This window comes from Myxocyprinus asiaticus, chromosome 23 (assembly GCF_019703515.2).
Source record: "Myxocyprinus asiaticus isolate MX2 ecotype Aquarium Trade chromosome 23, UBuf_Myxa_2, whole genome shotgun sequence".
NCBI classification, from domain to species: Eukaryota; Metazoa; Chordata; class Actinopteri; order Cypriniformes; family Catostomidae; genus Myxocyprinus; species Myxocyprinus asiaticus.
The window spans coordinates 10,396,959-10,421,153 of NC_059366.1; the positions used below are offsets into that span (position 1 = coordinate 10,396,959).

At 37.0% G+C, this 24,195-nt stretch overlaps 1 protein-coding gene across 5 annotated transcripts in view; it reads right to left on the reverse strand.

Moving 5' to 3' along the window:
• The window catches only part of LOC127413709 (protein quaking-like), a 146,606-nt gene extending 123,445 nt beyond the window's left edge, over positions 1–23,161 (reverse strand). For all 5 annotated transcript variants that reach the window (XR_007892681.1, XR_007892680.1, XM_051651068.1 and 2 more), the window contains exon 1: positions 22,491–23,161. Coding sequence is in view for 3 of the 5 variants with exons in the window: in XM_051651068.1 (XP_051507028.1) it covers positions 22,491–22,632 (142 nt within the window). In the remaining 2 variants the exon portion in view is untranslated. The remainder of the gene's footprint in view (positions 1–22,490) is intronic.
• Positions 23,162–24,195: the final 1,034 nt, after the last annotated feature.

A 24,195-nucleotide genomic window follows, 5' to 3' on the forward strand; every position in this document is an offset into this window, starting at 1 on the left:
AGCCAGAAAAAGGCAGCCCAATGCCTCGGGACAACTCCGGTGTGTGTGTGTGTGTGTGTGTGTGTGTGTAGGTGTGTGTGCTGTTTAGGCACAGTTATAAAAGCAAGTGTGTTTGTGTGTGTGTGTGCTGCCTCAGGAGGTGCTGACACAGAGGAAATTATGGTTCTTAGCGGTGAGTGCTAATATGCAGCAGGAGCGAGGTTCTGCTGGGCTCCACATGGAGGCCTGCATATGGGCTACAGTCTGTCACAGAAACATACATGCCACATGCCTCCAAGCACTTCCTAAGAACTACCCAAATCCTAAGTACTCACAGAAAAATCCCTGCTACATGGTTAACAAAGACCTTCAATTATCCCTCAAAATGCAACAAAAAACTCCTCAACAACACTGCAAAACTCTGATAAATAAGAAATTCAGCCTTTCAACAACTCCTAAAAACTCTACTACACAACTAATCAAGCCCTTCGGTAATGCTGCAAAACTCTGCTGAGCAACTTATTCAGTCCTTTAATGTCTCAAATTCGACGACAACTAACTATGCCCTTCAACAATGCTTAAACCTCTGTGCGACTAACTGAGAAATTCAATTATGCATTAAAATGCTGGTGCACAACTAACTCAGTCGTTCGATAATGCCTCAAATTTAACTATTGTATACAACTAAGTGAACCCTTCAGCAATACCTGAAAATTGAATCCACAACTAACTCAGCCCTTCAAAAGCATCTCAAAACTCGAGTAAAACTTACTCAGCTCTTTAAAGGAATAGTTCACCCAAAAATGAAAACGTGCATAGGAGGGCTGTTTAAAAGTGGAGACTTAAATGTTGATCTGTTTCTCACCCACACCTATCATATTATTTTCTTTCTTCTACAGAACACAAATTAAGATTTTTAGAAGAATATTTCAGCTCTGTAGGTCCATACAAGTGCAATGGTGACCAGTGATTTGAAGCTTCAAAAGCACATAAAGGCAGCATAACAGTAATCCATAAGGTGTCTTCAGAAGCGATATGATAGGTGCGAGTGAGAAACAGATAAATATTTAAGTCCTTTTTACTTTCAATCTCCACTTTCACTTTGACATTCTTCTCCTTTTGTTTTTTTTTGGCGATTCACATTCTTTGTGCGTATTGCCACCTACTGGGCAGGGAGGAGAATTTATAGTAAAAAAGGACTCAAATATTGATCTGTTTCTCAGCCACACCTATCATATCACTTCTGAAGATATGGATTTAACCACTGGATTCATATGGATTGCTTTTATGCTGCCTTTATGTGCTTTTTGGAGCTTCAAAATTTTGGTCACAATTCACTTGCATTGAATGGACGAAGAGAGCTGAGATATTCTTCTAAAAATCTTTGTGAGTAAATGATGAGAGAATTTCAATTTTTGGGTGAACTATTCCTTTAACAATGCCCCTCTCCAACAACATATCTATCCAAGCCTTCAATTATGCCTCAAAATCCTGCTGCACAACTAACTCAGTCCTTCAACAAATCCTAAAAGATATAGTCTTAATAATTCCGTCCTATAACCATGCCTAAAACTATGCAATTACCTTCTAATTTAATTTAACCCTCAAAACGCTGCTGTACAACCAACTCAACAAACTCATAACACCCTTCAACTGTCTCGAAACGTAACTACTGTACACAACTCAATGAACCCTTCAACAACTAATTCAACCCTTCAATAACCCATGAAAACTCTAATACACAACCAACTCAGCCCGTAACAACACCTAAAAAAAATCCCAATTAACCAAATAACAATTAACCTAAAAAAAATTGTTCAGATAAAAACTGGTAAATTCTTAAAGACATAAATAAGATGTATTGAACAGATAAGACATGTAAAGGCACTGTAAAAAACTGTGAGTCTATTTCTCCAAAATCATTCTGAACCATTCTGTGCAATTGAGACTTTCGATCTGTGTGTATTCAAAGTACCCAGGCACTGAAATTAAGCTAAAGAAGGCAAGTGACTGCAGCTGTCCTTTCAGAGACGGACAAGGTACTTCATATAGCACTAGGGCATCAGCTGACATAGTCTCAACGTTGTTTATACATCAGTTAGCAAATGAAGTAAAACATTGAACCATGCAAATCCCCAGCCCCCCTCTAATCGGCTGTCGCCTAATTGTGATGCATTGTCACGGGACGGTAAGGAGTTAATAGGTTAATTTAAGAGAATGAATGGCAACATGCAAGGAATTCTCTCTGGACAGAAGGTCACATTTATGCTCAAAACATGACTTTTTTACAAACCACTTACAAAAAGTCAAATCCGTACTGAGTTTTTCATGTGAAACATAATTACAGTCCTTGAAAAGCTAGAACACTAATGACATATGCATTGCAATGTGAGACCTTAAATTTACAGTATCCTTGAGCAAACCCAGATCTAACAAATCACGGGGCAGTTATGGCTTTAATCTGATGGAGCCATTAACAGGGACATTTTGGCTGCGTACTGACAATATATAAAAACCTGTGAGAGCCATTAGCCTTTAACAAAGGATTAAAATGCACATTTAGTGTTTAAAGGGTATGAGATAAATCACACTAAGTAGGTAAGGAAATTGATCATTTCTCAGATGGCTGGGATTGCTCTTTATCTATATTAAGCAGAAGAGTCTAATCGATGGCACATTAGATGGTCCCTCCATGTCCTTTAACAAGCATCTGCTTGGGCTCCATCCCAGAACATTTGAAAATCATTCAGAAGAGGATAGAATCAATTAAATGTCTCTCCCTCACCTTGAACCTTGTGCTGCTGATGAAAAGGTAAACACATCAATCTCCTTTTACTACCCAAGAAGCAACAATCCTCAAATCTGACCAAGCATTACCTTTAAATCTGGAGCAGACTGAAAAAAACAGCCCAAAATCAAAGAACAGCTCTGAGCAACATGCTGCTCTAAGCGAAAAAAGAGATCAACTGGATTCTCTTACCAGATAAGCTTAAGTTCTGCTCAGTTATTTTGGACAATATTAACAACTGATTTACCAATATGGATTTTTTAATAGCCAATGGCAATTCTGAATTACAGCAGGCTGGTCAATGGCTGATATAAATCTATTTGTACAATGTATGCTTGTACCTGCATATGATGTAATTAGGGCTGTCGATTTAACACATTCATTTAGTGTAATTATTTATACAAAATAAAAATAAATTAAGGCAATTAATCATGCTCCGTGACCTCTATGTAAATTCTGTAATAAAATTATGTACTGTATTTTCGTACCATCTCAGCAATTCAAGCCTGAAGTACATGTGTTTTTAGGAGCCGCATCCACAGGGGGCAGTCAGCGTTCCTCATCAAACCTCACAAGCAGCGCAGTCACATAAAGAAAGCCCATCACACTGGACGGGTCTTGAAAGCTGGTAGAAGAACAACAGAATGCAGGGATCTCAAGACGTGATTTACAAAGTTTCGACTAATTTTAACTTGACACAGCCTCTTAAAGACGAAGCATTTGCGATGCTAAAAACCAGTGAGATGCTCCAAAAGCATCTGTCTGATGCATATGAACATAGACCAAACAATGAAAAATTGCACAGATGGAACGTAAGGACGTGTCCTGTGAGAACAGGGCAGTTGAGCCCATTTACATGCACACCGAAAAATGATTACTCCCAAAATCATCTTATTTAAAAAACCCAAGAAACCTTGTTTACATGAGATTTAAAAAATAAACGTGTTATTCTCTGCTTTTGACGTCAAAATGAAGAGGCACACAGCACATGCACACACTGGATAAGCTGGTAAGAATGCCAAGAATGTTGGTAAGAATGCCATGTTAAGGTGTGCAAAATCTGTGTAATGGGCAAAAATAAACCCATGTCGATCTGTTTATTCTAATGGTTAATGCGTTTACGTGACCACACACATCTTAAGCACAATCGGTGTAAGAAAGTGCACTCAGTGATGAATGAACAATATACTGTATTGATTTCTAAAGCTACTTTTTGTATTGATAAATCAGTGCTTTACTCGTCTTCAAAAAATAATGCAATATATTTCAATCTGAATTATATATGTTGTATTATATGTATAATTATTTGAATTATTATGCATTTTCTTATATTGAATTGTCTTTAAGGAATTTTTCAGCAAATATTGAATAATGTATATGCGATCAATTGTGAATAATTGGACTAATTAATTGGCATGTCATGTTATTATTATTTTTATTTTTTTATTTTAATCAATTGACAGCCCAAGATATCATTTGATTTATGTTAACAAATGATACGTACACTATTTTTCACAAATCCACTCCATTAATATTTAAAAGCTGAAAATCAGATCTCAAATATCATTTATGCTTGTGATTAGTTTAAAAATTTACCCTTCGGACACAATGTGTCAGGTTTAACATTACTGATGGACAAATGGCATTATTTTTCAAATGTCACAAAACCAATCACGTTTAAAAAGGCAATCACCAATGATATTTAAGAGCTTTGGTGAAGAAGATTTTCAGTGAATAACAACTTAATTGTCGGTCTGTTCCTTGCACAATGCTATGAAATAGCTTTAGAATTTTTGGAAAACATTGCACGAGTCATAAGGGCTACTTTTATGATACATATTATTATTTATAATTTATATGTTTTGATAGTTAACAGTTAAATAAACAAAAATAAATGGCTTTTTAATTAACATGTTAGATCTCATGCACGATCACTGGATAGCTCACTGGAATATGGAACGACAGGAGACCAAAACCTATTGGCATATACAAGCTCAGATGTTGCCTGTTCACTCGCCCTTTTACTTTGAAATCAATATGACTCTGTCCATATAGGTGGATTCTATTTACATTCTGCTCTCACCCACTCTCCTGGCGAGCCCATGGCGGCCTGGACGACTTAGTCAGCAGTCTGTGAGAAACAGTTTCAATTACACAGAGTGCTTTTAAAATGAGGGATGTGAATGCATTATAAAGCTGAGTACTGATAATTCTAATAATGACGGCGTCACAGGAAGCCATAATAATCCCCAATGATATATAGAGTAACTGACCGAAGGGAAAACGGAAGGAGAAATGTCATGTGATTGATTTCTCCATCAAAAGAACTCGCTGATCTTGAGAGAGGAGAACTAGGGCACATGACCTTGTGACACAATGACCTCATGACCTATGTGCTCAGATACAATCAGATGACCGTGTGTGTGTGTGTTCTTCACCTCTGCTCTAATGATTTCTCTGGTTATCTCGTGACGGGGAGATATAAGAAGGGTCTGCCAATTTGAAATAGCTTGACCTATGCTCTGATGCTTTTACTAAGATAACCTCATAAATCATTTGCACACAGTTTGCTTCACAGATTGCACAATTGCTTCTGTTCACAAAGAAAGTACTTTCCTGCTTTCAGATCTCAAAATATCATGGTATACTTGAAGACATAGAGCCGCAATATGACTAAACCTAGCATTGTATCATGTTGGCACACAATGGGTTTTAGAATGTACATGTAAGAAGTGAAACTCGCCCGGCTGCAACCGGCTGCAAACTCACAACCTGAAGACAACGTAACCCAAAAGTAAACAGAGTGAACACTATATAAATACCTTTAAACCCACCCATTGTAAAACTAAGTGGCAACTGAAGTGAAGTTGATAGGATTGAAATGACAACTGCCTGCATTGACAGCATCCTAACTGAAAAGGAACGTCATAAAGTGACAGGACTGAAACACTTTCCCTAGGCATAATTAAATGAAAAAAATTATGACCAAACGAAAAAAATGATATTTTTAGACCTATATATGCCTTTTCTTTACACATACTTAAATTAGCCTTACCCTGTTCTGTAGGTGAAAAAAATCGGCTGAATGACATTCTCAGAATGTTCTAGACTATAAACTATCAGAACTATTTGTCCAATGAGTTCACTTTCAGAAAACCAGCTTTTGAACATTTTAAAACGTTTAAATATTTTAAATCTTACCCTCTTTACCTCAGATCGCATTTGCTGAGCTTCTTCAGAAAATGTAAATTGCATTATGATTAAATTAATTTTAGATGACAATCAAGTTCAGTGGTCGTTAAAAGTTGCTGGACAAATATGCGGGTCATAATGCAGTTGTGATGGCAATGCTTTAGATGATTGTTCAAAACAGCCTATTGAATATTAGGAATGTATCATATTTAAACCCTGATATTACACCGCACTAATTTTTCTTTAACAGCTGTGCACACAGCATATACACATTGATGGATGGTCCTTATACTAAGACCAAACGTTTCTCCCATTACTTGGTGCAGGTTGCCTGCTTTAACAGGGCCATGATGATTTGCTTTCGGGTCAGAACTGGTGGCAACCTGTGATAGGCGCAACATCAGGACCAATATTACAGTCCTATCAGAAGGGCAACTGCTCCATTTTGATTGCAATTCCATCTTCTGATTGCATTTATTTGTGAAATTAAAATTACAGTAAGCTGGTTAATTTCAATGAATTGTCTCAATACTCTCCCCATTTTACCAAAACTTCGGAGGAAAAAAAATTAGGGACATCTGGGAGGCGAATTAGCGATAAACACACATTTGTGTATGGAAACGGCTTCAGGGCAGATTTATTTTGTGCTAAACCAAAACTTATGTGACAAAGTATTTTTTTAAGCATGACGTCATCATGCACACCATTTTTATCGATAAAAGGCCATTTGAATGGAAACAGGCAGAAGACGGCAAATTTCGCAAACATTTTTTTACGCATTTTCACTTTGTCGATAACAAAATAGTGCGAAAAGTGGATGGAAACTAGGCTACAGATGATAGATACTGCTTAAGTATAATACAATTACTACTGATTTATTATTATTATTAGTTACAGTGAATATTACATAATGTTACAGTAGTGATATATTTCAGTCATACTTTTTCCCTATAATTTTGATGGAGCTTTTATTTTGAAGTGTTTCTGTGTTGTTTTGAAGGAGCTCTGACGTGATGACGGCAGACTCCCACTCTGGAAAATCCAGTCACTCAAAGTGATTATTAAACCACTAAAGGCTGCTATTTAATTAAACAAGTATGTACTCTTTATGTGCCTCATGCTACAATGTGAATTTGCACTCTGTTTACTGTCATCTGCTACAAACAGAGCGCCTGATGCTCATGACGGTGTTTTCCCTGTATGAGCCTTGGAGGAGCTTTAACAGGTATGAGCAGCCGGCGTCAGCACAAACTGTCTCCACACATTCACAAGCGTTCACATTTGAATTAAATGCAAACTATATATTTATCTCATTAAATCACAGCTTTTGCGGATAAATAATCTCACTAGGACATAACGTGATTTTAATTTGAGTGCTGAATGTTTATGTAATGACATTCGTACGTCAGATGGAATCGGATTCTGGTATCAGAGCATTTTTACGAGTACAAGTACCAGTACATGAGTGCGGTATCGGGACATCCCTAGACTGAACTATTGTTTATTGATATATTTCAATAATGGATGAAATAGAAGTATATTTATAATCAACATTTCTCTGGATTTCATCTTGGATTTCAGCACAGTGTATTCTGGGCCATCACCTCTGTGAGAATGTATGCAATGCTGCCTTAAGATTTGGCCAAAATAAGGTATCTAACCTCACCAAGAACTGTCTTTGCACCAGCCGAGAGAGCACCTACGATGCCTTAGAATGCTTCCTTAAAATGCTGCCTATGTAGGCAACTAAAAAGGTTTCAGGTCTCTCCTGTGTAGCCATGGTGCTAATGGCATTGCACCCCCGACAAAGGTAACAAAAGAATGTATATATTAAATGTTGTCACACTTTATACTGTATTACAGTGTACCTGTCACAACATATTTACATAAGCATGTTATTACTATGCAATTATTAAGTAATTACATTAAGAAGTTACATGTACATGAAATACAGATTGTTATTACTACAGAAATTATAGTTAAATGAAGTAAACATGACTAATAAGTTTAAGCAATACCTTTAAAGAGTGAATCATGCAGCTGTGTTTTTTTTATTATTATTATTTTATGTCAGAAACCTCTGTGCAAGGTTTTTGAAATGAATAAACAATATAAATAGGGCTTAGGTCATTTGGTCATTAGGAATCAGATTTTCTTAGTCGATTTGATTCCCATTCACAAGCTCTTGATCTGATTCATTTTTTTCGATTTCAGTTACTGAAGCTTTAGCTTATATATTTAACCATATTTCAATTATAATGTCCATTTTGTTTAAATATGAAAGAAATAGGGCACCTTCTAACTTGAAACATTAATATAATATTGATTTTACTAATTTTATTTTATCATTAGTTTTTCACATTTTGGTCAAATTTTAGCTTTTAAAACATATACAAATTCCATGTATTACATCAATAAATATAAAGTCTTGAAATTGCATATATTATATTCCCAATGTATATACTGTACCGTATACTGATACATGTATATATATATATATATATATATATATATATATATATATATATATATATATATATATATATACACTGATACATGTTTATTGTTTATATACATAATTTGATCTATTTACAAGTATTTCCTTATATGTAGAACAAGTTCTAAAATGGTACTGTGTCTTTAAAAATAGCAGCAGTTAGGCGAGCATCTCACAAAAGTCTTTTGGTTAAGTGAGTGGTTTTGCATAACTTCTTTACCGCATTTGTGATATGTGTGATTAGAATTAAATGTTTCTTTTTTTAATTATTATTAACAACTGACTGTAAAGAATAGAAAGCACATAAAGAAAATGATCGATCTTGGGGATTTAAAAACTGATATCTGGATCGTTCAAATGAAGATTGTGATTCATTGGAAAATTTATAATATAAACAGAATCAATCAATCACTCAAATATCTGCACTGTATCATATCACATAAATAGGCCTAAACATTGTACTGAATATTAGCCATCCTCTTTATATATTAACAAACACTTTGTATATCACAACATGCTGATATTACAAGCACATATCATGTTTTAAGCTAAAATGTTCAAGCAATAGTTCAATACTGTTGATGAGTAATATTCAAATGAAACCGACACCCTGCATTTAAGAACAAACGAAATACACTGTACTCAGTATTATGGTAATACTGTGTCTCTTTCGCTGCTTTGAGATGCTTCTGCAGTTGTAAGTCACCTGTGTCTCTCTCGTTCTCTAGCTCTTAATGAGTACACAGCTCATTTCTTCTTCTTTTAATGCCACAAAGTGAGAGGAATTGTACAGCATCCCAGAAAGGACAACTCTAGAACTAAAGACAGAGTCCTAAACAAGTTAATTCTGGATAAATTGACTTTGACCCCACTAAAACTCCTCAGGATTAATTAATTGCTCCAATTAGGTGATGAAAGCAGCCACTTAGACTAATTGTCAGTGGAGCATGGGGCTCTTCAGTCCTCATGGGAACTTTAAGGAGCTTTTGAGCAATAGCTCTTCTTGAAAGTAAAGTAAACTAGACTTTTTGAGTTTTAGAAGGTGATAAATTATTATTATTTTTTTTCAGTTGTGAATCTGTGAGTGTGATTAATGACTGCTGTTAGAGTGCTTGTCCTGTCTGGGTAGTGATAAACCAGCAGTTATGTAAGAGCCCTGTTTCCCTGGTTAACTATAACTGATAGTACTGTTGTGTCAATGTGGCATCGACTATTTAACCAACTAAAAATGCTTTTCTGGAGTGGGGAGATTAAAACCATCTTCTTATCTTATTGGCGACCAGGTAAGAATTTTTACAGTTAACACATATCAATCTGAGGCTTGTCTGATAGTTCAACCTTGTCTCATAGAATGAACGTTGCTCTATATAAATTTTTGCACACTGACTTTTATGTGCCACTTTCTACATTTCGCTGCAGTTTAGGATAAAGTTTTAGGTTAGGGAGATATGTTTTACTCATTAAAACCATCTAAAATTCACCTTAAAAACCTTGAATGATTACAACCTAATTTTGCTCACTTTTGCCGCCCCCCACTGGATATTTCACTTGAAAACTGCAGCCAAACGTGTAATGAAGCACATAATTACAGTTTTGCAAAAACGCAGCAATACTCACATAAATTTCATGAGAACAGGCTGGATAGTTAGACATCCTCTAGTCTACTTTTGACTATCAGTGTAAAGTCTGGTCCAGTTTAAAAGACATTCTGTCCAAAGAATCTCCCACTTAGACAGGAAAGATTGGTCTGATTGATATGAAAAGTGGTCAATCACAGTTTGTTCTGTTGTATCATGCCACTTAAAGGAAGGGTCAATCTGAAATAGCTTATATCACAGTAAATACACAAGAAAAAAAAAGAAAAAAAAATGCTCAGCAGTTCTTTTCCATGCCTGGCTGCAGAAAATACTCAAGAAATTAGCAAAAATGTGTAAAGACTTTGAAATCAGAATTTTTGTCAGTCGAAAAGCAATAATAACACATCATTTCACAGACAGAAAACAACCTACAAAATTCAGAAAACAAACTATATACAATTTTGCATGTGGATATGTTGGTTATTTGCTACTAAGTGCCTAAAATCATTTTGATGCTGCTAACGTGGCAAACTTCAACAAATCCAGTGATTAGTTCACCATCAAATGCCCTTATTGTATCAACCTGGTACCTTGTAAACACTTCCTTGTTTACAGGTGAACAGGTACAGTGTGGCAGCAGCCAATCAGATGGAAACTGCCGATTTCAGCCAGCACTTGTCATTCTTTTGTGCAATATGTATCCGTCTATCATAAAACGGACTGTGGGTTGTCCAGGGCTGACACAATATAATGAATTCAATTGTAACATTGGATTGAAATGCTTAGGAATCTAATGCTTAGAAATCTAAATGTTATGTTTTTCTAGATCCTAACTTGCTAACTTGGTCAGTTATTTAGAAACCTTTTAGGACATAAGAGAACAATTTGGTGTCCAAACCGTGAATGACCACTGAGTAATACGGTGCCTTACAGGCCCACATACATCTCTGCTTCTATTAGCATCTCTATTCAAACCATAACTGATTCTAGCCTCTATGGATGTCGGCTGCACAACTGTGCCTTGTGGGCCTTGTACTGGTGGTGGCAGCTGCTCCCATGATTAAATTCATCACCTTTATTACAGAGCGAAGTGCATGGCCTAGCATGGCTGACTGCTCCTGTTGCCCATTGAGAGCATTCATCTGCACTAACGGGGGCAGGGGTTTACGCTTGGTGTGTGCATCAGCCTGTGAGCATCGCGTCTGCTTCACGCAAATGCATCGCTCACAGGTGACATGCCAGGGCCGGTTGCTCGACTCATATCTAAAGGCCACACTACCCTTCAGAGCGGGGAGAAATTTCGCTCTGCAACTCTGACTCTGACAAGTGGCTTAAAATAATGTGTATCAAAAACAAACTTAGACAATTGCTTGTGGTATTTTAAATGTATGGCCACTTGCAAATGTCATATAATTTTAGCTTCCCAATTATAAAATTTTTTAAGAAAATTACTGGAAAAATGATTCTGAACATGATTAAATTCAACCTGGTCTCATAGATTTACATTACTGTACCAACACTTTGGGAAAATGATTTTTACATGGTTTGTATCGTGGCAGTTTCCTGGTGAAAAAACCACTAGAGGCACTACCACAACAGCTACTTTTGTTTCCATTCATGCATATCACCAGTAAAACGGAAGATTTCTAAAAAACAAATTCACTCTGTTGCTTACACAGTGCTATCTCATGACATCTAAACAGAATTACTATAGTTTATGAATTAGGTAATATATTTTAAAGTCTGCATTACATAACTAACTGCATTGAAAAGTTTGTTTGAGTATAATCAAATTGTGCGGTAGCTCAACTGAAAGAGCGCTGCACTTGCTCATGAGCCGAAAGTGACATAGAAGCACCGCAAAATGACATGGTTTGCTTTTCATTTGCTTTTTATGATACTATCGGTTAGGTTTACATTTAAGGTTTAGGGAAGGGAGCAATGTTCCCTCTAAACTGTGCACAGATGGAAAAAACATCCGTACAGGGACATCCCAAGTTTGTGAAAAACCTATTTTTATTTTTCCAAATCAGAGCTAAATGTACGCTCAGTGTTTCAACTGAGCCATATTAATGTTCTTTTTTTTTTTTTTCCAGTATGGAGCTGAAGCTTTGAGTTAAATCTTGTGTGTTAACAAGGTGGAAATACACATTATTGAGTCATGAAACAACACATCCACATATCGCATTTACCGTAAGGCGTGAGCACTTTTGGTGAATGCAGAAATGGGGCTACGCGTCCGAACGTTTAAATGTGCTTCATGGTCAATGCCTGTGCCGCAAGTGATTAATATAAGTCGCTTATGCATTACATGAATGCAAACAGGTTAAAAAAATCAGGTATGTGTCAAAATATCAGATCTGTGTATAAGATTTTGCAGTGTAAATGCACTAATGCCATTTGCCGCAGTCTATTATGTTGTTTATATTAATCAAAAAACAATTTTGAAAATAATGCCACTCACTGCTCTTTATTTCTTTGTTAGCCTACTATGTTATTAGTTTACTTAGGCTACATCTTTATTATTATGACTATTTACCTGAATAAAAAAATATTTAAAAAAACATGAAGTGTTTACTTAATTGAGAAATACGAAGGCAACATGCCATTGTTTTTATTTATTTTTATATGTAACTTTTTAGATAAAGGAGTGTGTACAATAGCATAATAGCATATTATCCATTTTTAGTGTGGTATTGAATTTCAAATATCAAGAATTGTGAAGTTTCACTGGTATTTGTACCAACTAAAAATTGGGAATTTAGATATAGCTGTGCCATATTTGTGACCATCAGCAGGAGGAAACAATGGCGGTGAATGGAAAAAACACCTGAAAAACGATATCAAGAAAAACATCAAAAATTGCTTTTGATCCATGCCAAGTCCAAGGAAAAGTTCATACAGGCCTGAAGATAGCACAAATATTGGCAAATAGGGCTGGGACGATTCATCGATGTAATTGATGTCATTGATTACAGAAATACGTTGATTTGCATAACATGCGTCAGTGCGTCGCAATGGAGTAATTAAAATGGCAGCGCCCGGTTTAAGTATGGATTGCCCCGAAGAACAAGCTGTAGCTAAAAAAAACGTGCCTACGGTCATCTAAAGTGTGGGAGTATTTTAGCCAGAGACCCAACAATGTGGTGCTGTGTAAGCTATACAAATTGGAAATGGCTTATCACAGCAGTACAACCACCATGAATGAATACTTGAAGCAAAAGCATCCCAGAGCGCTTTGTCAAGACAGCAGCAAGGCAGCACCGTAAGTCCTGTTTACTTTTTGTCCCCACCCAAGCATGACATATTAGTATTACAACACATGTTTCTGTTAGTGATAGTCACTTTAAATTGATTTTCTAAATGTTTCCTCATCGCCCCCATGTGAAAAGTAATTTCTGCACCGCTGCTAACATAGGGTGACCATACGTCCTCTTTTTACAGGACATGTCCTCTTTTTCGGACCTTAAAAAAGCGTCCGGCCGGGATTTCTAAATTTGCGAAAATGTCTGGGATTCGGCTTTAGTTGCATTATGATGTGCATCTGGTCTAATACTTAACTGTGTGCGCGCGCATATTTGCATTTCTTTAAACTGTCTTGGTAAGTCCCGCCTTCTCGCACACCAATTGGTCAATTATAAGATGCTTGCAGCAACTATTGGCCAAATTCCTGCCTGTCAATCTTTCCGCGAACGCGCAAAGCGCTGTTGTGTTCGGCATCGAACAGTTGCTTGACAGTAACAGCAAATGACAGCTGTTACAATGAAAGTGCAAATTTACAGAAGATTTGCACAGAAAATTCCCATGCTTTCGTCCAGGTCGAGATCCATGGGAAGCAGAATTTATGACATGTAAAGCTGGCACTTATGTGTCAGTTGCTAATAAAGGTGCAAGTGATTTAGAAGCACACATTAGCTCTGCGAAGCATAAAGGGTCAGCAAAAGGTGAAAGTTCATCAGGTAAATTAACGGACTACTTTTTGCAACCAGGTAAAATTGTTATCACATTGCTTCATTTTCCATGGCCATTCAAAATAATAGTAATAGTAAATGAAGGTACACTCATGGCTTCAAATATTTTATTTTAGTACATGGACATTCAAAAGAATGTTGGAAATTTTTATTTATTTATATATATTTATGTTATGCTAATAGTGTCTTTTTCACTGTATTAAAGTTTGCATTCATAGTGACACTGTTTTTTGTTGCAGAATAATGCCCTGCAGCGCACACTTTGTTTCTTGTACATTTGTTTGTGTTTAAGAGAAGATGATTTAATAAAATATTGAAATATTAATGAGACAAGTTTTTTTATATTTATTTTGGGTTAATTAATTGTTATATTAATCAAGTAATAATTATAAAAAATCTTTAGAATAATCAGCAAATTAGTCATTAGATTAATCGACTAATCGGAAAAAGAATCATTAGATTAATCGATAAAAAAATAATCGTTAGGTGCAGCCCTATTGGCAAATGTAACTTTCACGGACATTTAAAGATATTTTATCCACAATTCATCTCCATATGCCGGCGAGTCTTATGTGTGACTGGTGAGTACACATGCACACTGGCTCATCACCATAAATATCTCTCATTCAGAAGTTTCAAATGTTTTTGTGTTATTTTCTGGTCTGATTTAGTAAAAAACGTTTGTGATGATCCTGTCTGTATGAATGTAGGAGCTTCTTTTAACTCCCGAAGAAGGTTATGTCACATTTCACAGTGCAGCCCAATGATGGTATATGGAATATTGGTCACAAACATGGCGGCACAGTCATACAGTGACGTCACATGAAACTGGTCTATATATATATATATATATATATATATATATATATATATATATATATATATATATATACACACACAACAGGTCCTCGAATCTGATTGGACGAGAGACGTTCTATGAGTACTGATGGTCTCACACCATCATCACTCGGACGCTTCACTGTGTGTATCACTCTGCTTGTGTTCATGCCGTTCTGAACTTAAGTATAAGAGCAGTGCAGATGTGTTAAGAGCTATCTGACTCTTTACATTTAATATTGTGACATTACATATTTTAACCAACAGGTGGAGGCAAAATACAATTTTTGTGGGTAATATGAGCCAGTTGGTGATGTGAAGTGAGTCAGCATCAGTCAGTGTTTACATTCAACAGCACTCCGTGATTGCTCATATTACTACTACACTACTAAATCTAGGAAATACCGTAGCTTTAAACGGCTTTAAACTAACAAATTCAGCATTAAGGCTCATCACAGCTGATGACACAACAGACTGATTAATTACACAAACTCAAGGCGCTTACCTCTTACTGGAGTTTCCACATTGGAGAGGATGTACAGTTCAAAATGGCGGAGGAGATTGCGGTTTCTATAGTGAAAGACTTTTGCGCACCGGCTACCGCGAAATAGGGAGGAATTCCCCCGCTTGAACAGCTATTTTTCCACTGAGAAAATAGGATGCATTTCGCCAAAATGACATTACCTTCAGAAAGCTGACTAACAGACTACAGCATCATCAACAGGTGATCGCACATGCTCCATATCTCTCTCTCTCTCTCACACACACATACACACACATCCTTGTTTCTCCAATAACATGTTAGAAACAGCCCAAGGCATGATACTAGTAGTTCTGAAGTGATGTTTTTTAGGCTTGGACGCATCATTTGGTTTGAACCATCAATGGCAGATTCTGATCCGTAGCGTAAGAAAGTTCCATGCACAAATGCGTTTTTATGACCGTACTCAGTTTTTCCTAATTTTTGTACATTTACTTCTTCATTGAACTATTGTATACATGCAATATCACACTCGCAATTGTGCTATATGGCCCTAAATCAGCACTGCTATGACTGCCTACGGCACTCGGTCTGTGGCCGAATCTGATGTAGGGCCATATCGCACTCTTGCTCATGTGATATTGCTTAAATATATGTATGTATACTGTATACTGTAATATTCTGCTCAGGTGGCTGAAGGTTCTGCCCAGTAGAAATAGGATTTGCTAGGCAAGAACAAAAGTTACAGGGAACATTGTTAGGTAGGTAAATTTTGTTGACATAACAAAGCATTAACCTTAAAAACATCATCTCTTTGGGAGAAAGTCTAACTCACTTTTAATGCCTCACAATGTACATTTCACCTCAGAACTGCCGTGAAACGTGTAAGGAACCACATTATAACATTTTGCAAAAATGTTGCCACAGTCCCATAATTTTCATGAAATGATCAAGCTGATTAAAGGAATGTTCCCAGTTCAATTAAAGTTAAAGGTTTAGTTCACCCAAAAGTGAAAGTAAAAAGTACTTCAATATTTATATTTTCTCGCACCAAAAGCGATCGTATTGCTTTAGAAGACATTCATTCAACCGCTTGAGTTATGCTGACTGTCTGTGATTTCTGGAGCTTCAAAAGTCGGATCACCATCCACTTGCATTCTAAGGACCTACTGAGCCAGGATATTTTTTTTATTTTTTTTTCAAATGTGTTCTGGTGAAGAAAGAAAGTCATACACACCTGGGAAATCATGAGGGTGAGTAAATGATTAGAGAATTTTCATTTTTGGGTGAACTATCTCTTTAAGCTCAATCGACATGATTTGTGGCGAAGTGAATGGGGCAAATTTCTGAACGTTAAAATACTCACTGTTTCAAAAGTACAGTCACAAGACATAAACAGTATGTGTGTAACCATGATTTTAGTGTGATAAAATCACTTACTAACCTTTTCTGTGTAAGTTATAGCCAGTTTTACAGCTTCATTGCCATGATAATGTAATGTCAACAAACCCTAAAATGACAATTTAAACAATTTTATAGCTCAAATAATACACAAGTTTTAACAAAATAATTAATGTAAGTGCATTTATAAAATTATAAGCTTCATATTTCTGACTTTAAACCCTCCAAAAATGTGCCCCATTTACTTCTATTGTAAGTGTCTCTGTAACCTTGATTTTTCCTTTTTTTAAAGAAAAGGAGGGACAAGTCAAAATAAATTTTTGTTGTAATCAACATTATGCCACAAATGCTATATTGAATGTTGTATTGAACCCGGAATATTCCTTAAAATTGAATAATATTACCAATCATAAAACTATTGAAAAATAGGTGAAAAAGTAATAATAAGACACTTGCCATCTACTCTCTTGCACTAGTTTAATGTTACTTGCCATTCTAACAAATGCTTTCTCATCCAAAGTGTCTTAAAGTACACTTAATACACAGACAGTTACTTTGGTTTAATGCTCTGCTTGAGGGCACAATAATGGTTTAAAACTGACACAATAATGATAAAGAGCATCCCAGGCAGTCTTCAGTTTATGGTGCCCTTGTAAAGAGCGGACCTATGACTTTTGGAAGCCTTTTCTCTTACCAACCCAGATCTGTAACTACTAAGCTACCACCACCCTTCAGAAGTTAAGAGAATTTAAAAAAAAAATAATAAAGATCTATTAGTGATAGAGAAAATCATCTTAGGAGAAATAGCTCCTCTGGATTAATTCACAATGGAGGCCTAATATACAAAGCAGTGGTAAATTCAAAGAACCAAAAATGACACATTACAGTACAACTACAATGATCTCAGAGTCATAATGACAGCAATAGCCTACATTTTGTAGTGTTCCCATGCTACTGCTTGTATCCGATTATGTGATTTTACAAACAAGACTGCAAAATGAATGCACATTATGAGATGGATGCAAGCCGACATGAGCACACACATTCACACACTCTCATCCAAACTGAGCCAGATTTGTTGGATATTACAACACCCCATGGGAAATATCACACATGCGATCTCACACTACTGAACACTTCTGAGATATCACTTGCCTCTATTATCGATGATGCCACAGATTTTCAACACTTTCAATTAATTTCTCTGTATTCATTCCTACAGAGCCATGCAGAAAAGATCCAAGTTTCATGTATGATCAATGTTGTGGTCCACAACGAGTTGCAGACCACAATTTATGCTCTCCTCATTGTACCAGGACAGGATAGTGCTGAGCTCGGCAAAAAGCCAGTGATTTAGCATTTCTTTGGTGATGGTTCAACTATAGTGGCACAGCCTCATAGATTAAGAGAGAATATATATTGAACTGCCACAGCCTCTTAAACCGGTGTTGAAGCGCTGTAGCAGAATGGAGGAGTTCTCTGTATTTTACTGCATTTCTCAAAGGACAGTCCACAACACAACAAGATGTGAGAGCACTTCTATTTTTCCATTGATTCACAGAAGAGCCCTGGTAAATTAGCAGAATTCTAAACCTCAAAATTTGAGTTTTGTGGCTTCTAGGCCATGTATGTAAGATTTGAGGTCATCTATCTGCTAGTGTACTCCTAATCATTGACAAAATTACCTTTTAGCAGATATACACATTTAAGATTTTGAAATCTTAAATGTGAGCTTTTGAAAATTATGTTAATGTCACAACACTTTTGCAAATTGCATTACACACACCATGCAGTTCCGAGGTAAGATGTCTGTTGTGTTCCACCAAAAGCCAGTTAAATGTTCCCATAAACAGATGAGGTTAGGGTTAATGTTCTGCTTAGTTTTAAATCAACAAAACCTACCTCCCAACCCTAAATCTCAAACCTAAATAATAGTATCATAAAAGGCAAATATGAGATGAAAAACTACTGGAATTGCTGAGGCAACCATGTCATTTTATGGTGCTTCTATGACACTTTAGACTCACATGATCTTCTGGATTCGTACCCCAGTCTTCCATGTTGCAGCTGCAATGCTATTAGTTAAGGTATAATAACTGAATTCTATGAGACCAGGTTGTAAAATGTACACAGAACAAAACAGAGCAAAAATACTGATAACACATCTTTACAATCAAATGGTCTCTAGAATGAGAATGTCCCTCTCCCTAATACCACCTGCAACCGACTATCAGCTAGCCAATCATTATTCACATATGTGAATTAACTAAAGCCTATAGGCTATTAACAATGAACGGGACTACTTTTTGATATGCCACCTCCCCACTCCCTGCTGCAAACTTCCTGTTTCAATAGGAAATATGTTAACACATCAGAAAAAAAAAAAAAACTGCACGTCAATCTATTTCATGGGGTTTTTAAACATGGTAAAATGTGTTAAATAAAGCTAAGCGTACAAAACTATTATTGATAGCTAAAAGCACTTTCAAATGGCCCAAAGCATTTAAGAAACAAACAAAGGGAAAAGAGATGTGTGGAACTTTGTGAATGTCAAGTATTCCAATTCTGCAGAAATCTGCGGAGCTTTCTGCAGAGTACAGATTCAGTATTGCATTCCCTTGAGCAATTGCAATTAATTTTTTAAGAAGCAAATGATAAGAGGCATGCATTTGCACACCCACTCCTAATACGCTGATCTGAGCAGTGTGTTTGTGTACTGGAGGTCAGGGCTCAGTTCTGCAATGGCCCAATAGTGGAAGTGAAACTGATGGCTCAGTTCACTAACTTTACTTCCACGAACACAAGACCAACTTGCTGCTACCTCTGCAGTCAGACAGACAGTATTTGCATGTGTGCCCCCTTAAAAGGGTTAACAATTCAAATATCCATGCACTTACACAACCTAGACTGTGACAAACGGTGACAAACCAAAAATCTGTTGTGGGAGGAAATGCATCTAACTGGTTTATTACCCAAATTGATTGCATTAAACTTCATGAGGCGTCTCTACGCCAGATTCTCACCAAGGATCTCCATAAAAAAAGTCGTGAAAAAGAATATGTGAGTCATAAACACATTTTGCAAGCCAAATGCAGAATGTCCTTAATGTTAGCAGGTAAAATCCACAAGATACTCCTGATTACATGGCTATTGTTGCAGATGAACCTGATAAGCGAGCATAACAGTCCATAAAAAAAGACACTTTTTAGAGTATTTAAAATGGTGTCTAAATTAACAAATGATTAGAGTGAATTTAACTAGGAAAATAAATAATACAAGCCATCCTTCACCATCACAGAGTAGCTATTAGGCTTACATCATTCCACTATGATTTGCAGATGAATAGGATCTTCTGGTATTTAACTGAGGGTGCCAAGGGACCACATTCACACTGCAACAAGGCGTGTTGGGCAAAAATGATTCACCAGGGAAAAACAGTTACTTGTGACTGTGTGTCAGCAATTAGAAACCTACCAACCTACCTACCTTGCTCAAGGGAGGGTGGTAGCACTTATGGATATGTCAGAAATATCACCGGGCTCTCCCTAACACTGTAATGAGTAAGTAATGATGACTAATGAGCCAGTAATGTAGAGTTATTTGAGTAATGATGAAGTTTTAGAAAACGTAATTTAAAGTGGTATACTCAGGAGGTTCTAAATTATTTCTAGTGCACCATGATCTGAAACTACATTTGCTTCATTTGACGATCTGCTTTGATTTTTGACAGATTTTGTATTGGCAGTGGCATTTTCTTTTCTTTCTTTTTTTTTATCCCCTTTTCTCCCCAGTTTGGAATGCCCAATTCCCACTACTTAGTAGGTCCTCGTGGTGGCACGGTTACTCACCTCAATCGGGTGGCGGAGGACAAATCTCAGTTGCCTCCGCTTCTGAGACCATCAATCCGCGCAACTTATCACGTGGCACGTTGTGCATGACACCGCGGAGACTCCCAGAATGTGGAGGCTCATGCTACCCTCCGCGATCCACGCACAACTTACCGCACGCCCCATTGAGAGCGAGAACCACTAATCACGACCATGAGGAGGTTACCCCATGTGACTCTACACTCCCTAGCAACCGGAACAATTTGGTTGCTTAGGAAACCTGGCTGGAGTCACTCAGCACACCCTGGATTCGAACTCGTGACTCCAGGGGTGGTAGTCAGCATCAATACTCGCTGAACTACCCACGCAATGTCACAATTACCGTAATTACGAGTTGGCAACTCGGAAATTCTATTCGGAGCTGTTCACGCCCTGGGAACTCGGAATTATGTCTTTCTATGGCATACAAGTAACAGTCGTTATGCAAATGCCTTATTAATAAACGTATAGTTTATTTAGCGGGACATTTGACATTAGATGGTTACCCAACTGTGTGCTAGCTACATTAAACTGTATTGTATATATTTTGTTTATTTTCAGATTAATCTTGCATTGTTAAAACATTAATAATAGCCACCGCCATTTTGAGTGTTTCTGCATGACGTTGCAGTGGTCAGGTGGTTCAAGTCGGCACTCTCATTAATGTCAGAGTTTACAAGTTGTAATTACGAGTTCTATGAGGACGTGAACGTTTTTTACAAGTCGAAATCTCGTAATAGACCTTTTTTTACAGACTGTGTTGATGCGTTTCCACCTTATTTAGCAGCGTAAATCTCGCAAACGTTTTCATATTATACATTTTTTAAATATTGAGTGTAAATTTATAACATTATGGTTTGTGTTATATTACCCTGGAGTTAGTTTTAAAAAATGAATTACCACAGCTATGAGGGGGTTTCTTATACAGCTGCTGAGAGAGTGACAGTAAATTTGGCGTCTTAATCCACCACTCTCTATTTTTCCCTCTTCTGGAAACTCATTCGTAGGAGTGAATTGGTCTTGGAGCAAATGGATAAGTCAAAATAATATTTGCTGTGGTCTCCCATTCACCGCTGTCGAAGTTTACCCTGCAAGTGTTTACTTCCGCTTTCCAAAACCCGGAGTGTGAAAAAGGTCTATTATGGTAATGACGTGAATGACGTCTTGCTTGTGTTAGTTTAGTTATTACGTTTTAGTGAAAAGTTTATTATCAAATCGTTATTTGCCCTCAACTACAAATAGCACGACTGATATTCATGTGTGATGGCCAACTTTTACTTTGAGGCCAGCTGAACCTAATCAATTCAACAGTTTCAATATAACTGTCTTTTAATGTAAATCTCTGAACAAAGAGTTAAATAATACGATTAATTTTGTTTTTATTATTTTACCTCAGAGAAATTATCCCAAACAACTTTTGTCAAGTAACGTCAAGTTGACGTTATGGCCTTATGCTCATAAACGAAGCATATTTTGTTTTATTATTATTATTATTATTATTATTATTATTATTATTAAAATATATATTTGTAACACACCAAACAGAAGCAGTGTAAAATCGTTTCTCAAGCCACAGGTAGCCCTGTCGGTTACTTGCAACGGAGAGACTACAGAATCCGAAGGTAAACTTAAGTACTGCCGATTAAAGCGCTCTGTATCATTTGATTGGCCTCTAGGTGACCAAAAATAAGGATGACAGTCTGAACCAAAAAAATAAATAAAAATAAAAATAAAAATAAATAAATAAATAAATAAATAAACAACTGATGCCATAAACTAACGGTATTTACGGCGTTTAGTCTGATTCATGGAGACCTAGCACGCGAACGATCCGCGCGCCGTTCCCCAGACAGTGTCATTCCGTGGGATTTGACGGACACATTTCAATCCATCGGCTTTACCTTCATCGAGAAGCCGTTCAAGGTGGTTGAAGATCCCGCAGAAGTTGGGCAGGCTGCTCATTAGTTTCTTATCGTTCATGAGCTGCATCAGATAGTCTGGGGTCGGCTTCGGCTTCTCTTTCGTTTCCATTTCCCCCACCATATTCCACAGAAATCACCACCGACGCCCCAAAGTAGCCGGAAAAAGTCCCAAATAAATAGGCTGAAATATAAATAATAATGATAGTATAAAACCGCAAGTGAAAGTGTCTGTTGCTCGTCCGCGGCTGGTGTCTCCTCGGTCTTTACGCACCGTCCGCTGCTGCAACACCCGCACTTCTCAGGATGACAGCTGTTTTAGGGCAGCTGACGAAATTAAATTAAATGAGTAGAAATTAAATATAAACGGGTTGAGAGGGAAGCCAGGTCTCTTTTCAGGAAAATGTGCCCGATAAATTCCACAAGTTGCTCGTAACCAAAAATGCGACTCCTGCGTACCCAGTGCCCCTCTTAAGATTTATTTGAGCGAGAGATTTGTCCTTAACTTCCTTTTGAGGTGGTTAAATGTCCCTTTTCCCAAGAGCTTCCTGTGTCTTGTCTGTGTGCAGCACTAGAAACGTCTGTCCCTCCCGTCTTTCTCAATGAGATTGGCATTAGGTCCTCCGTTACCGACAAGCTCTGCCTGCGCTCGCGAGCACGTCACATGGTCACACTGAGTCCTAGCAACCCAAAATCAGACTGTGGGAGGAGAGAGAGAGAGAGACAGAGAGAGAGAGAGAGAGAGAGAGAGAGAGAGAGAGAGAGAGAGAGAGAGAGAGAGAGCACATACATTTGACTTCCTTCAAAGGAACTATTCTATAAGAATTTCTATTTTATTTTACTTTTATCCTATTTTATTTGCTTTCTTCTGTAAAAATGCAACATGAACTAATAGTATAAAGCACAATATAGAACGAAATACTCTGGAAAAAAAAAATTCTTTCTCTGAGTAGTTTTGTCTAAAATTTCCAGTAAAAATATCTAGACATCCTTAAAACAAAAAATAATTATTTTAAAAGCAGAATGTGGATGGTGATGTATATTGTCTTGGGAATGCGACTGCTAAAGAGATTTCAGAGCTGCACCGGGGGAAGATTATCAGTGAATAACGGTTGAAATTTCAGGCTGTTCCTCACACAAAGCTATCTTATGGCTTTAGAAGACTTGGAACATAGCACACAAATCATAGACCCCATTTACACCTGGTATTAAGAAAAATGGTCAGCATTAGATGCAGGTGTATGCGAGGTGCAAAATATTTTGTGATCAGATCACAAAAACCTAATACGGAGGTAGTCAAAAACGCATGTGACCACATTGCATTTGAGGTGTCAACACTTATCCATCCTGAATGTGTCCCGGACAGCAGTGAAGGACCTCACATTTCAATCAAACACTGCACTAAAACACAGCGGCAGGCCGTGTATTTAAAGTCTACGCCTTCAGTGTGATTCATGCCATTAAGAAAACACAGTTTCACATTGAATAAGATACAGTGCCGATTTCTCAGGGCCAGCAAAGCCTTCTCTGCTGGCCTAACATGCCAAATAAATATTTTTCATCCTTTCATTCTCAATCACCTTTTTGCCTATGAATTTTTAATCGCTTTCCACTCTTAATTAATCTACAAACAAATAGAGAAAAACAAAAAGTTTATCCAGTCAGAATTTATTCCTTGATGCTTACA